Source organism: Xiphias gladius, chromosome 15 (genome assembly GCF_016859285.1).
Source record: "Xiphias gladius isolate SHS-SW01 ecotype Sanya breed wild chromosome 15, ASM1685928v1, whole genome shotgun sequence".
Lineage (NCBI taxonomy): Eukaryota > Metazoa > Chordata > Actinopteri > Istiophoriformes > Xiphiidae > Xiphias > Xiphias gladius.
Window position 1 is genome coordinate 7,198,898 of NC_053414.1, and position 16,286 is coordinate 7,215,183.

At 45.0% G+C, this 16,286-nt stretch overlaps 1 protein-coding gene across 1 annotated transcript; it reads right to left on the reverse strand.

The window, feature by feature from the left end:
- Window positions 1–4,612: 4,612 nt before the first annotated feature.
- On the reverse strand, window positions 4,613–13,211 carry nptxrb (neuronal pentraxin receptor b). The gene is made up of 6 exons (XM_040146941.1): window positions 13,128–13,211; window positions 12,110–12,876; window positions 9,270–9,663; window positions 8,135–8,376; window positions 6,785–6,964; window positions 4,613–4,934 (listed from the first exon to the last, which is right to left on the reverse strand). Exons 2-6 carry the CDS (start codon window positions 12,869–12,871, stop codon window positions 4,689–4,691), a joined length of 1,824 nt encoding a protein of 607 aa, XP_040002875.1. The 5' UTR covers window positions 12,872–12,876; window positions 13,128–13,211; the 3' UTR covers window positions 4,613–4,688.
- Between the last annotated feature and the right edge of the window lie 3,075 nt (window positions 13,212–16,286).

A 16,286-nucleotide genomic window follows, 5' to 3' on the forward strand; every position in this document is an offset into this window, starting at 1 on the left:
GGACATGAAGGTGTGCACCAAAACTTCATGATAAGCCATCTAATTGGTGTGGAGATATTTCACTAAAAAACAAAAATGTCAACCTCATGGTGGCGAAAGAGTAAAGTCAGGGAATCGCCAAAGCCAGTACGATTCATCCTCTGAGGACCCTGAATGTACCTACATAATTTCATGGCAATTCATCTAATTGCTTATGAAATATTTCAGTATGGACCAACAGAAAAAGTCTTATTGCTAAAGCTTTATATTCTGCATCCCTTGGACGATGAATAAACTCCCAAAAGGCAGTTCCCACGTACCGTAACCTCTTATCTCTTTAGCCTTGACCACTGACGTGCTGTCAAACCCTCCTGGGAACTGTTGCAGTTGAATTTTAATAAAATAATCTTCTAAAAGTCAAGACATGTGAAGAAAAACCCTGTATGAGAAACTCTGCTGAATTACTGTTAAAATCAGTGTTTGTTTGCCTATTGCCCCTTTTACTGCCAGAACATGGGACAAGGCTAAATTACCAAACAAGAAAAGTGGGCAGCTGTCCCCGGGGCCGAGGGGCCTCTCAGGGAGCCCACCACTGTGTGTTTGGTTTGTGGTAATTTGATTAATTGCAAATTCTTTTGTAAATGTGCAGAGCTAATTACAAAGTCAACTGACATGACAAGGGTCCTGGATTATTGCTTCGTCTTGAGGCCCTATCTTGTAGAAAACTAATGTTAACGTGTTTTATTATTTAAGTTTATATTTTGCTCCCATGGCCCATGTTCCTATATTTCTTTTATAATTTTTTTTACCTGAAGAGAGCAAGATGTATGCACAAGGGAGAGGTGGTGGTGATGTCGATAAGGACCCGAAATCTTTTATTGCCACACGGCCCTGATTCAGATAAATAAGGACATGATGGGAGAGAGAAAAAAGGTAACTAAATATTGAAATAACAGGAGGGACCCTTTGATGAGCGGAGATTTTCCCAGCATTTTGTGAAAGATCCCTTAAAATGTAACCAATCTCCCAAACAGAATCATCTGTCCATGACTTTATTCTCCACAAGCAATCTGTTGAAGCGCTCGATCAGAAAACATGCCCACACTAAACAGATGGGAACACTGTCCATCCATGGCAAAGATCTGCTTTTGACGCAAGGGGAAATGAAGAGACTTTTTATGAATTTTAATAAAACCTAAAACGAAGTAATGAGTTCAGAAATCAAACTGCAATTTTACGAGAAAGATAACTGTAGCGATAGACCTGCTTTCCACAAAACTGGTTTTAGCATTGCTTATTAGCAACCGCAGTATTAAGGGGGGCTCGATTTTTATGAGTAGCTTTACTGGAAAAAAACAAAATAGTAGAACTTGAACCATATTTCTTTGGTCACAAGACTGAAATTTTGTGGCCTAAGGAAAAAAGTTGAAAGTAAAAGTAAATCTGGAACCAGTGGGAGGCTACACATCAGATCACAGTTCAGCTGAGCCGAACGCCAAGAAATGTTGTGTGTGTGTGGGCAGATCAGTAGTTACGAATCAACACTGTCTTAGTTAAATCTATGAATAATCTATTTAGTCTACATAAAAGATAAACTAATCACCTCACTGTCTCCATATCAACACACACACACACACACACACACACACACACACACACACACACACACACACACACACACACACACACACACACACACTCATCTGAAAGGCAAATTCATCTGACAGCAAAAATGCAGCTCATCTAGTCTGACTGTTTGTGTGTGTGTGTGTGTGTGTGTGTGTGTGTGTGTGTGTAATCCAGATGAGCTGAGAGGTGTAAAGAGATCTGTCATAATAAACTGAGCTCACAACCAACACACACACACACACCCATATTCTGTGATGTTATTTTTGAGCTACGACTCTGGAAATGTTGTCATAACCGTTTTATTATTTTTATCCACCAATTTCACAATATCATAGAAGATCCATGAAGATGCAAATGAGGACAAGTGCAACACTGTCACAGCTTTCAACAACCAAAAGCAAGAGAGAGAGAGAGAGAGAGAGAGAGAGAGAGACCGAGAAAGTGACAGAGGGGAAAGAAGAAAGAGAAGATGAAGACGAAAACATCAAAACATTTGACAATTCTTTTCAGGCGTGAGAGCCCAGGCAGGCACTTTACAACTGGGTGTCAAAACGTATGATGTCTTGAGGTAATAAGTGAACAGAAGCACTGACTGTATTTTAACCACAGTTCACTTTACTGCACAGTGTTGACAGGATGCATGTTGAGTGTAGTTGGCCAAAGTGGGAATCAAACCCTCACCCCTCACAGCGGGTGGCTTGTTATACCGCCTGTTCCTATGATGTCCATTTTGAACTTGCACCGAACTCAAGAGAACAAGAGATGAACTATATTGTCCCATTATAGTGTCCCATCTGTTTTGTCGTCACTAACAAAGATGCAAATCGAATGCTGAAAGTTTGAGAATCATGATCATTTCACAGAGCCCACGGAGAGCCAAAGAGACAACCTGATCTCAAAGTGGGAGTATGTGGCATCACATCTTAGGGTAATATAGTCTTTCGCAGGCTAAAGCTATAGTCGCTAACTAAGTCCTGGTGTGCTGGACTGAGCTAAACTCAACCATTTGCTGTAGTTGTTGTCCAAAAGAGTGCTGACTAACTTGATCCTACCAACCAACCTTTGGTCTCCATCAGGCAGTGTGACGACGTTACAATCTGGTGATGTTTAGGGTGGAAATGTGGCAACTTTGATGCTCTTTGAGCCAGAAGGAACCCTATGTCGATGTTTTGTTTTTTTTTTTTTTTTTTCTCCAACATGATGGAAATAGAGGCAGGTTTTAATTCTGCTAAAGGCTACACTCTTGTCACACGGAAGACAGAAAGGACAGACTTTAAAAAGTCCGGTGTAATTGACTTAGCTGGAAATAATGTGTCTGAAAATCTATAAACATGGATGGCATTCAAGATAACTGTCTATAACCCTACTTAAATGTTTTTTGGATTGTGGTCAATATATATTTTTTTTAACCAACTCTGTCTTCACGCAATGATTCTTTATAATATAGTTGCTTGTACAGAGTAACCATAGACACCTTTCCCATTGCGACGTTCCCACACTCTCCCATTCGATGTAAACATGGTGTTAGATGATTTTGAGACGGATCATGGAAAAGGTATTTGTCAGTTTTAGCCACATACATATCACCAGTTGAGAACATTATGACGAAATAGGGATAAAACCAGGATGTGCGAGAAACTGATATTGAAATTCAAATACATCATATATTTTAAATCTATTTAAATATTTGTTTGTTTGTGTGTTTGTTTGTGTGTTTTACAGCAGCTTGAATTTATGGCCGCCTAATGACAGCAGATCCCGGTGCGTCTGCATGTGCTCACTCCAAGTCAAGAAAAAACAGAATGTATGAGTTGGTCCTTAGGTGTTGAAGAAAAACAAGTTTTTCATACTGATCATACTGAACTTATATACAGAGTCAGATGAAAAGTACAAAATGGTCATCATAGAGCTAATCCACTTCATACACTTTGCTGTGTGCCAAGTATTCGGTGAGGATCTGATTTACCAAAAAGAAATCTATGTGCTTCAGAGTGAGGGGTAGTTTGGGGACACCAAGTTTGTAATTTACACATTTTGATTTTGTTTTCTGTAGCGACAGGAAATGTGACCTTGGTCATGCAGATATACTTACATTCCATCTGGTTTACATTCAAGGATACAACACAATTTTATCAAACTCACTCAGGTTTGTCACGATTACAGTGTCGGATTGGTGCTTAGTTAGACATCAAGTGTTTATTTCAGAGGTCAATGGAGAGTGCTGCTTTGTTTGGGTTGCAAACGAAAATGCTGCAACTTAACTTTGCAGGACTCTGAGTTGTGTGAGAGGCTACAGCAGGGGGAGCAGACTGGCAAAGAGCAACATTAGCAGAGATACATTGCACAATATACATTTATAAGACCGCTGTTTTACCAAGTCATGGTAAGCAATATAGAAAACTTAAAATTACACAGACATTACTCAACAGGATCATATACAGTTAAAAATGAACAAAATTCTTTTTGTTTTCCATTGTTGTTGAAATCAGTAATAGCTGTGATAGCATCTCATAAATCAGTTTTAGCATTAAACACAACAAACTGGATGCATGATGAGGAAAGACAGAACTTTGTGTCACTTTGTTCTTAAAATTAAGAAACCCTTAGATATGGCATCATTAAAGATTCTTTCATAACTGCATTCATACCCATCAAAGCCCTCTGTCTGAATAACCATGTATTTTTAACTGGCCCAACAGATTATTACCTACAACAGACGGTGGTACATTTAACCAGAGCCAATCATTAATCTGTTATGGATTACTTACATATTAATCCCGTTCATGCCAGAAGCTGATCCACCCATGCAGCATTCAGAAACGTGATTGTGTGACTAAACTCACTGTATCTCACTGCAGAAGTAAACACATGAGCGTGGACACCAACACAGAAAACAAAACAGATACACCAATCTTAACGATTTAACATCTTAATCTTTTGGTCCACCAGAAAGGTTCCCATACCCAAAAGAAACAATTATACTGTTTACTCCAATATGCTGTGCCTTTAAACTCCTGAATCCACTCCTAAATCGACCTATCAAATACGACCACCCATGGTCGACTTCTCCCAGTCACCCCTCACTGTTTGGGGCTGGAGGGATTGGATCTCTGGGCAGCGTGGCAGGGGTCCAGGGACTCCTTGGTGGCACCGCCATAGACATCTACATCGTGGTCGGTCCAGGGAGCGATGTTGCCAAGCGCCGAGGAGCTGCACTCGGCCAGGGCGGACACCTCCGCAGGCTTCAGCACCCGATCCCACAGGTTGAACTGTGAGAGCTCCCCGACCAGGGCCTGGGAGGCGTCAAATCGCCCGCCCAGTGTATCCTTGGGTAGGAAGGGATGGAAGAAACAAAGGGATGTCAAAATGCCAGCATGAATAGCCAAGAGACCAAGGTTCGGTCTCACTAAAATCTCTCTAAACAGCCTCCTCTTACTGTCCAGCCACCACAGTCCAGACGAGAAAAGAGAGGAGGTGATAAAAATGTTGATATAATCAGTCTTCATTTTTGTGATGGGTTTTACCTCTCCAGCACATACAGGCTGTCCTAACTTGTTAGTGGAGGTGGTTAGGGCTGTATGCAGCCTGACAGGAATAGCTGCAGACACTACTCAGGACTGAATAAGGTCCTCCACACCCTCATTGGTTTTCAGAGGTGTTCTCCTCACCTCTGAAACCACACTTACACCCTTGCCAATAGCCCAGGCACTACTGGGACAACCTTTTTAGCACTGAACATCCCTGACTGGTCCAAGAAGCCGGAGGCAGCTACAGCTTGAATACAGAATTCATCCACACAGTAAACAAGTATTGGTTGTTGCTAGTATCAAATAATATATATATTTGCTTCACTGAACAGTTATATTGTTGACTTCCCAACCACTTAAAATAAGAAGAACAAGGTGATTATTATGTTTTATTGTCATGTGTGAAACAGTGTGTCTGGAAAGGATCAGGATCATGCAAAAAGTATTGAGCTTGCTCAATTGGCACCGAACTTGGTGGAGGGATGAGGCATGGGACAGGGAAAAACCCATTAAATTTTGGGGCAGATCCAGATCATTTACATATGGCGATAGCCATTTTGAAGATTTAGCACATTTGTGGAGGAGAACAATACCAAATACTTGCCACCACAAATGTAGGGGAAACAAAGGTCATAAAGGATTTGTAAGTACGTATGTAAGGGAATATATTTCGCCAACAGTTTGGTTCATTTTTGTGTGTTGCAGGTCAGCCTCGTAGCTTTCCCTCCATTAGTCTGACAAAAAAATTAAATGACCACCAGGTTAGACCATTACATTTTTTAAGTTATTATGTGCCTAAAACTTTCAAAATATGCTCCAATAATACAATTTTTGGATTTGTACAAATAGTATATTGAAATTGGTATACAATCTCTGATCCTGAAAACTACAACCGTCCCCAGGCAATTGTTGCAAAGTAAAAACTACTGTGGTTGTCTTTCGTGGTTGAGTGTGAATGAAAATGCAGCTAAAGCTTTATCCATACACAGAAATATTTCATATTGATGATTCCCCCTAAATAAGATTAAAAAATGTTTATCCCTCCTTCAGAGCACCCTTGTGAGGAGGATGTCCTCGGATTTTCCCCATAAAATCTGGTCAACACATCCACACAGCCCCAATTCATCATTCATCCACAACACAGATTAATGAAGTACTTGCTCTCTCTCTCGCTAAAAAATATCCATTAAATCAAGTCTTGTTGCATCATTGCAGCATCTTGCAGAATTGGACTCGCAGCTTTTGCTCTCAGCTTTTTATCCTTTATGCAAGGACGATGAGGTGCAGAATGAGCTTTGGGTTGTTCTTTTGACACCATGGAGGAGGGTTAATGACAGATTTCATAGTGGTTATGTAATGTGGGTGTCTCGCTAATGAAGGTGAGCGGCAGCCCAGTGTGAGGATGAACACCATTAGGTTTATGTCTGTTCATGTGTGAAAAGCTATCGGTGCGCCCTTGAAATAGCTCTCTCTCTCCACCCAACTGTGTAACCATCCATCCATCCATCCATCCATCCATCAATCCAGCCATTAATCTACTTATCCATCCATCAGTTTGGTCATCCATCAAACTGTTCATACATCCATTCATGCATCCATCTATCTGTCCATCACCAGTCATCCATCCATCATCCATGCATTAATCTTACCTGTTCCTGTCCTAGTATGAGGACCCCTCCTGGTTTGATGGGATGCCAGGCAGCCAGTCCCTCTCCCCTCCCCTTCATCTTTCCCCCCTGGTAGGCCTTCCACACTCCATCCCTCAGGGTCCAGCTGACGCAGATATGCTGCCACTCGTCCTGCGGTAGGGACAGAGGCAGCTGCGCCACCTAAAGGTCAGAGAATACCGTGGCTGTGGTTACGCCTTTTCTATACACAATGAGTGAGTGATTCCAAGTTTTCCGAGATACAACACATCAAGCTTGTGTTTTGATTGGATATTGGATAAGTGTGGGCGGTAATCAGGACAGAATGTGGACACACTGGTGGTTTATGTCAGCAAAACTACGCCCTGTGGACAGTTCAAGCCTTCCTTCCATTAGAGTTGCAAACCCCTACTCCTCTCTGCCATGGGAACTATAAGTGGGAGCACTATATAAGGTAAGCATTAATGCATGACATAAAATAACAGCTGCAGAAAGCTTTCCTCTCTGCCATGTCTCCTCAATAACGTATGTTTGCTGTGGGACCACAACAAATGTGACAAAAGAACCAAAGCCATGGGTTTCTCATGGACTCTTGCACCATTTTTATTCAAGGTTTCTTTATTTTGGTTGAAAAAGATAATAGCCAAAGTAATATTCCATTTGACATTGTATTTATTCTTCGGTAAATCACTGCCCTTCACATTTAGTTTCTTAGTGATTTTATTTTCTTTTTTGTTTCTTTTTTGTAGTTTTTAAACTTTAATGTGTTGCTCAAGAGCACCATCTGTTTTAGTTCTACGTTTTCCGTAGCAGGCAAAATAAAGGTTTTTTTTTTTTCTTACCAGTGATGCATAAAATGGGCGGTAAAGCTTAGAGCGGGATCAAAACGCGTAAAATCCTTAGCCTATACTGCATCCAGAGAACCAGCCCCAAAATAAACTCTAATAAACTCTAATCCACATCATACTGACTGAAACAACAATTGGATGCTGTGACATTCTCAGTTGTACAGCTTTTTCTCTTCACCACTCATGTATCATGGCATGAAAAAGTCCGTCTCTCACAAGAAAGATCATGTTTTCACTGCTCATTTTAATCAATGAATTACGACGAGCCACAAACTAGCTTGCACTATACTGTGGAACAGCATAATAAGGTAGTAATGATTTCCATGTCGGTCTACTTTGCTTCACTAATTATAAGGAAACCTGCAGGGTACAAAATGTTCTTTTTACCAGAAGAAGCCATTAATTTCTGTGCATAATATACAATTTCACAACTTCTTCTTTCTTTTCCTACAACTACCCCAAATTCATCTTTTAGCCACTTAAAGTAAGATCCAAGCCCCCATACCTTGTCGTTGATCAGCAGCTCCACAGGGTTGTGGACTCCCTGTAGCAGCACCAGCTCATTAGGCTGCCCCGGCACTGAGTAGGAGAAGGGGGTCCCAATGCCCCCTTCTTTGGCCTTCAACCATACACAGGCAGTGAAGGCATACATCTCAGTTATCTCTTTTCTCACCAGGCCATACATGTAGTTAGTCCGCATGGGGAAGGAGAGGACGAAGCCGTCGGGGAACGACGGCTCTGTCAGCGCTTTGGAGACACAGATGAAGGAGATAAAGAGAAACATTCAGGCAGCGGAGAGGGGGAGAGATAAGGCAAGTAGAGAGAGAAAATGGGGAAGGACAATGCAGGTATTTCTATTCTTGCTTTTCCCTGCCAGTTTATGTGTCTGGCCAGAGATCAAGTATTACAGTTGATGATCAGACTCTCTAATTCGAGGCCACATTATAGCTCTTAAAGCAGCGACAATGTGGAGACAGTTTGAGAGGTTGGGAGAATGACAGAGCTAAAAGACAATAGAGAAGTGCTTTTTCTTTCCTTTTTAACCTTCCTCTTTGCACCTCATGAACTCTCAATCTCTCTCTCTCTACATTTCCACTTCTCCCATTATCAGCGCTCTCTTTTTTCCATTGGTTTTCACCTACAATTACCTTGAGTGTCCGTGGTAGAGGAGTTACACGAACAAATGACCAACTAAACCCTTCAAAACCACTGTGACATTTTCAAACTACATTACTGACGACCAAAATCTAAGGATCCTTAATATAAACCCCTATAATTACACGTTGCAAAAAAGGGCAGCAAATGATTTAAGATTGTTTTATCTCCATTTCATTACCTTTCGCGGTATAATTTTTATTTTCGCCCCCCAGCCCTATTTGACATTTCACAACTGTCAGAACTCATTAATCACCTTTTTTTAATCTGCAGTTTATTCTCTACTGCTGTGATGACACAGTTTGCCCACAGTGCTCATTAAAGTTTCATTTTAGCCTTCTCTTGCAATGCTCTCGTGAAAGTCAGCTTGGTGATGCAGCTGTTTACCTCCCTGTGTGCATCAGTATATCTATGCATCCCTTCCTTCATTCATTTATCCACCACCCCATGTCTTTACTCTCTTCTACTTTCTCCCCCAGACTCACTGTGTTCCAGCTCGGTGACGCGGTGGTTGACGGTGTCGATGCCCTGATTGATCTTCTCGTGCTGGCCCTGAGTCTCCTTCCTCATGGCCTGACGCTCCTTTTCCAACATCTTTATCTTCCTCTCCAGCTCCCCCTCCAGGTCCTCCACCCTCCAGGTGCCCTTTCCACGCCCGGGGGGACCCTTAGATGGGGGCTTGGCAGCAGGGGAAGCGGGGGAGGCAGGACGGCGGCCCCCTGGGGCTGCCGCCGCAGGTGGGGAGGAAGCGCTGCCGGTGGGTGGAGCAGGAGCCTTGGCGGTGTTACCAGCCTGGCTGCTGCTGCCGCTGTTGCTGCTGCTGCTACTTGTACCCACGGATGTGTCGGTGAGGTTCAAGGCAGCGGGGCCTATCTCCGCCTGCAAAAGAGGGAGAAAGGGGGGAAAAAAAGTAAAGTAGGTGTCTGAAACATAAATGATTAAAACTCCCGAAGACAGAGGGACAGAGAGCTCATAAAAGAAATGCTGTGGAGAGAAGAAGAAAAACAATCTCTTCATGGGAGGTCTTTAACGGAAGCCGCCAGGTTTCAGTTGTTCTAACAATAGTGGCAGTGGCACTTGTAGGAAGTGGCATCAGTATTCATATAAGGAATTTTGTAGTAGCGGCCGTGAAGATAGCAGATAAGAGCAGTTATCTGGCCGGAAGTGTCAGTCTGATGGTCGGTTGGTCAGCCCACCACTTTGCTCCAGACGGAAACATCCCAGCGACTGTCGGAAGGGTTGCCATGACGTTTTGTACGGACATCAATGGCCCCCGGAGGATGACTCCTACCGACTTCGGTGACCCCCAGACTTTTCCTCTGGCACCACCAACAGGCTGACATTTTTATCTCTTAGTGAAATGTCTCGACAACAGTTGGATGGATTACCATGATGTTTAGTACACATACTGTATCCAGCAGTAGGAGCTGGTGGTGTGGCTTTATAGTTGTAGTACAGAGTACTACTAGTAGTTTCAAGGTGTTATTTACAAGTAGTTCTTCTTGAAAATATTCTTGCATTCTTCTATTACTGAATCAATTGTGTTTGAGACGATTGCCACACTAATGACACAATGCTAAATTGTTGTAAACCCAAAAATGTGCAGCACTTCCTTTCCTTTTATTACTTTTGATATACATTTTAATTGTTTCGATTTCTTGATTGCTTTCTGTATTGACTTATCCTCACATTTTGTGATATATTGTATCTCAGAAGATTCCTATGAATTTGGCTGCTGAAAACTCCATTTCCCATGGCCACTTGCATGATAAAGCATGTGTCCTTTCAACGTCCTTGTACTGTAAACTCTGCGATTCCCTTTTAAATTTTGCCCCAACAAAGGTCTAAAGATCAAAATCTTGTATTTCTAATTAAATCCTTGTGCTGGACTTAAGCATGCAGATCCCTCCTATCTCAAAATTAAATGAGTAGCACACGGTCCACGATAAATACGCAGACATCTTGGGCTCTGCGTTCCCTATTTTGTGGTGATTGTGTGTTGATATAGCCAATGACATTGGTGTCCAATATCAATGCTTGGGTCAATATAATCTTTGAAAGTGGACATCTGGTCCAGATGCCTTCGGATGTTGAAGGTAGAACATGAAAGTCTATGTTTCGGTGGACTGTTGGTGTTAATTAGTATTAAAAATAGTGAGTGCTCATCCCACTCATTTGTGAATAGTGCGGGTCTTTGTTCCCGGCCGCTTGCACCCCAGAGGACTTTAAGACATTTAACATAAAGGAGCAAGTAGAGCCGATTCCTGTCTACGTTGCCGTTGCGTAAATAGAAGCATTTTACCGTTCACGACAGTCATAGTGGCCGTCATAACCTGAAATGAAACTGAAGGAAGAGGTGTAAAATGATAAAGCAGCAGCACAGCGAGAGGTGTTGTATTGATGATGGTAGTAGCCCAGCAGTGGCAGTATATTGGTATTCATAGCAGAAGTTGAAAAAAGACGGTGTTGGTGAAGCAGCAGTAACGAGAGAGATGCTTCTTTCTGCGGATGAGACGGCTGCGAGGGCAATACATAATATCAAGAGAGTTGCTGAGGCAGGACTGGATCTGGACGTCCGGGATATAAATTCACATGACGCAGACAATCTTGTAACGGACTGCTCGAAGAGTGCTGGCAGTGATGCAGTAGTGTGTGTGCGTGAGTGGTAATGTGTGTTTGGCTATAAGCCTCTCTATGTCTCAATCTCAGCACACACACAGAGAGAGGGGATGGTGGGGGGTGGGTGGGGGGAGGCTGTTAAGGGCCCTCAGGTGGAAAGATTTCCCTTGGGTCCATGGGGAGCGTGCGCAAGACACGAAGAGCGCTTCTGTCACGAGTGACTTGTCAGGGGAGATGTGTGGGGAAGATAAAAGAGGGAGAGGAGGATAAAGAGGGGCAGGGAGGATGTTAGAGAGGGATCAGGGCACCTAAGACGACGAACACGGTCGCCACCTCAAGAGCATCTAAGCCTTCTCACCGCCATTGTTTCTGCGTGCAGCCAGCGTGGCAGTGGCTTGTGGCACTTTTCTACACCGAAACCTCTAATTTTTGGTGAAGTACATCAGATATTCTGGGGGGATTGTTTGTCCACTTTGAGCAGAGCAGTCTTGAACTACACTTCACAGCGAATAAACACTGGGACAACTGGCTGTTCAATGCAAGAGACACGAGCCTAATTTAGCCACTGGACAACAGTGGCTGATTCGTTAACCGGTAGGAAATCAGTCCAAAGCTGTCACACAAAACTCAAACAGGAGCCAAACAGCAGGAACAACAGGTTTTGGCCAAAGTTTGTCTAGTCTGTGCCCAGTGTCCTCCCAGTTACCTCGAGTTTCTCAATGCGGTCCTTCAGGTCCATGATGGCCCTGGCCAGCTCCTCCACAGCCCTCGCCGTCTGCAGCTGCGCCGCGGCGGAAGAGCTCACATCATCGCCGGCCATGACGCGGCGGTTGCCGCTCCAGACCCCGATGCTGCGCTCCGGGACCGCCCTGTCGTCCTCCAGGCCACTCTCGCACTCGCTCAGCTTCCCCGTCAGCTCCCGGATGGTCCTCTGGTCCATGAGGATCTGGTCGTTCTGCTGCAGGACCATCTGGCGGAGCTCCTCCGCGGTGGTCCGGAGATAAGTCCAGTCCTCATCCCTGGCTGCGTACATCGGGTCGTCCGCCTGCTGCTGCTGCTGCTGCTGCTGCCGCTGCTGCTGCTGCTCCCTCCGTTTCCTCAGATCTTTCGTCTTGCATTCTCCGACCGGCACGGGTGTGCAGATCAAGCGGCTGAAACTGAACTGTTTCGCGGACCCTCCTCCCGTCTCCTCCCCGAGGTTGAGCTCGTTCAGAGTGGGAACTTCCAGTCCGATGCCGCCGAGCCCGTTCCCCTCGTCGTAGGACTCGGCGCCGTGGAGAGCGCCCAGGGGCCCGGCGTGAGCCACCGATCCGCGCTCCAGGGGCTGGAGCAGCGTCTCCGAGGTCAGGGTGCCGTTGTCGCCGAGAGGCGCGGCGCGTTTCCGAGGATAAACACTGGCGACGATGCAGATGACCGCGCCGAGGAAGGCCAGCGTGCCCGCTCCCACGAGCACCACCACGAACTTCATGATGACTGTGGAGAGCGAAGCAAAGGGTTAGGGCTCAGAGTAAAAGCCTGATGTGCGCAGCGCGGGGAACAGAAACAATGCAGTGTGTTGGGATTCTGAAAGAGGCTACGGAGAGCAGCATCCATCCATAGGCTACGGCAGCGTGTAGCCTGCCTCACGCGAACACGATCGCGATCCGGCAACGCGAGTAACCGAGCTCAGCCTCACATCTCAGATTAGCCACCGCAGCTGTGGGGTGTGAAAATGTGACACTTACGCGGAGGAGATGTTTTCCAGAGGCGCTGCTGTTTTCCTCCCTCCTCCCCCCGTGTGCGCGATAGTGATGGTGAAGGCACCGCGCTGTCTGGACCAGAGATGCTCCCTCTCCGTCTCCGTGTTGCTAAGCTCTGCTCTCCTCCGCGCGTTACCATGGGGACCGCGGGAGAGGCGGAGCGAGGCTGTGGGCATGCGTCAGTCAGAGCAGAGGTCGGCCTCCAGCCGCAGCGTGAGCAGCCAAGGCGGTGATGGATCAGTGTGTGCAGTGTGTGTGTGTGTTTGTTTGTTTGTGTGTGTGTGTGGGCTGGTTTTTTATATTCTGGTGGGGACTTTAAACTGAATACACACCAAGTGCACCATTGGTACAATAACTATATTTAGGTTGGGATTCGGGTAAGGGGCTTGGGAATGCATTATGTCAATGAGTTGTCCCCACGGGGTTAGGGACATTTTGACCATTTGCTTTGGAGAGACACGTTCGGTTTTTGTCAGCCTTGATTAAATCTATCAAAAAAACATCAATTCAAAAATGTATGCATCGGCTGAAATCACAATAGATAGATAAAAAAACTCAACTACATAAAGAACAGGCCACCAACTCCCAAACAGGCCACCAACACACACACACACACACACACACACACACACACACACACACACACACACACACACACACGCACACGCACACACACACACACGCACACACACATCTGCAACAACAGGCTACTTGGTACTGAAATAGTCAAGTGCTTTCTGTCAGTCGTCCAATATGTGAAGTCTGCACGTATACACAGAAGTGACCGTAGCAGATATGATGGGGAAAACAGGGTTCACAGCCAATTTACAGTGAGGGGAGAGGAAGGAAGAGGAGCGGCTAGACCAGAGGAAGAAGAAGAAGAAGAAAAACAAAGATCCAGGACCTCAAACACTACATTTTTTTGAGTAGGAGGAGATGAAGAATGTGTTTTCCCCAAGAGGCAGTGCTAACTAAAGCACACTGCCAACAGATATGATCTGACCCTGATAGAGTAGTTCTCTGTGGCCTTGTTCCGGGAAACAAACATTCGCACTCAAAAGTTTTTCTTCACAGGGTGGATGAACCACCCTCAGACTGTTTGCTCTCGACACCAGTCCAGATGAAACAGAGACATGCAACTCAGGATGGGTCCTGTCCGCTTTACTGTAACTACGGGAAATGGCCTACTGCCAGCCAGGGAGGTGGATCTGCCAGTTAGCACAACGTGAACGGAAAAATCCAACCTCGGACACGCGACCTTAGATATCAGCCCGTGACTCTTCATCAACGCCGGGAGTTGCTTTGTGGTGAAATGCCGAAATTCAGTTGGTTAGTGAACACGCGTTCCTCTGACCTGCCCGTGCATCACTCTGGACGTTTTCCAAAATACCCCACAACAACTTTGAGTGACAACAATAAGACAGAAGCCGTTCTAGTTAAAAAAGAAAATAATAATTTTGTGTTTTTTAAGTTTACAGCCATGCTAGCGGCTCTGTGAGGCCGTATTTAGGCGCAGCGATGCTCTGAGCTAAATGCTAACGTCGGCATGCAGCAGGTGTAATGTTTCACCCTCTCAGTTTAGCGCGTTAGTACGTGCTAGTATTTGCTACTTAGCGGTAAACACAACGCGCAGGGGCACGAGTTCAGGTATTTGGCCAAAGACTGAAGTGTTGGCCAAGTCACAAACTTGACCTGATGACGGCGCGAGATGAAAAGCCAGGGCATGAACAGAGATATTACAGTTCATCCTCTGGGCACCGTGGATGCAACTGTTCCGCTGAACAGTTGCTGAGATGTTCCAGTTCACTAGTGTGGCTGAAAAGTTCATGGAAAGGTAAAGCATGACTTGTGCCTGCATCGCTTTGAGATCTACAGAGCCAGCAGTTGGTGGACAAATTCTCTGTCTCTTCTCTGATTCATTAACCCTTGTATGACTGCTTTATTTCAGTCTGCAGGGAAGCTGTCACTCTTTGATTCTGATGCACTGATGTTTTGAAAAGGTGAGGTTGTTTTGTTTTTTTTCCCCCGACATAACCTGACCTTGTGAAACGAATGTCAGTTTGAAAGATCTAGACAAACCTTAGATGGGTTTTTAGTGTGAAAAGGCAGGAATATTTGCAAAACAGCAGAGAAAAAAAAAAGTCATTACCGCTTTTCTCCTTTCTCAGTTTGCAAGGACTTTACTATTAATGTTGACGAAGACATTAGGTCCATTCATCTTATTTTGGGCCGTACTATTCACACATACTTAGCCGAAGTGCTAAAATGTAAATGTAGATTAAACCTTTGAATCACAACAGTTACAGATTCCACAAAAGGTGTGTTTTCTATTCCCGTGTCAAAATTTGATGAACACGTTGCGCATGGAAATATTCGGATGGTTTGGTTTGAAATGAAGCCTAAGCCTCCAACGCAATCGGGGGCTAAAACCCCAAACCAGTCAGGCTTCCCTGCAGTGACCGGTTGCCCAGACTGGGGCTTAATCTCCAGAGGTGGCTGATGTCGCGCGCACATACCCACGGTCATCAACGCACACAGATGCGGGTCACTTGTGTGTGTCGAAGCACCATAACTATGTGGGCTCCACCTGGCCCATAAGCCCAGGGGGGATCCCGCCGGGGTGGGAACGGGCAAGCGAGACCAACAGAGGCAGCACCAGAAAGAGCGAGACCAGACCTCTGCATCAGCTCTCTCTCTCTCTCTGTGTGTGTCAGCCTCTCTCCTTGTAACATCCATTACAACGGTCTGAACAGTGGGAAAATAAAATGAAACGAACGGAAGCTGCTTGAACTAGATGCGTGTGTTCATCACAGCATCAGAACGCTCGGAGGTGAACACCCGGGCGGGGTGACCTTAATATCACCCCAGCCCCTCGCCATCCCTCTGGACGCTCGGAGGCCGCTCTGCTCTGCGGCTCCGGACGCCTCACAGTGGCCCAACAGCGCCCCCCTGCGAGGCGTCGGGAAACTACAGCAGGAATGTTACCGTTAGTAGCAGGAGAAATACAAAAGAGAAGGCCAGTAGTGAGTCCATTTTTAGTTTAGCTTTTGTTTTTCCTCCCCCATCTTCTTCTTATATATGAACCTTTTCTTTTCGTATATTTAGAAAAAAAAACGTGTGAAATCTAGACACCTTTGATGAGTC

What these genes read in the sequence shown, in the direction of transcription:
- nptxrb (XM_040146941.1), bottom strand. Translation starts at nt 12,871, where the DNA reads ATGAAGTTCGTGGTGGTGCTCGTGGGAGCGGGCACGCTGGCCTTCCTC. An exon ending in CGTCACCGAGCTGGAACACA is followed by an intron (nt 8,377 to 9,269) that starts GTGAGTCTGGGG and finishes GTGTCTCCAAAG; the next exon opens with CGCTGACAGAGCCGTCGTTC. An exon ending in AGCTGCTGATCAACGACAAG is followed by an intron (nt 6,965 to 8,134) that starts GTATGGGGGCTT and finishes TCTGACCTTTAG; the next exon opens with GTGGCGCAGCTGCCTCTGTC.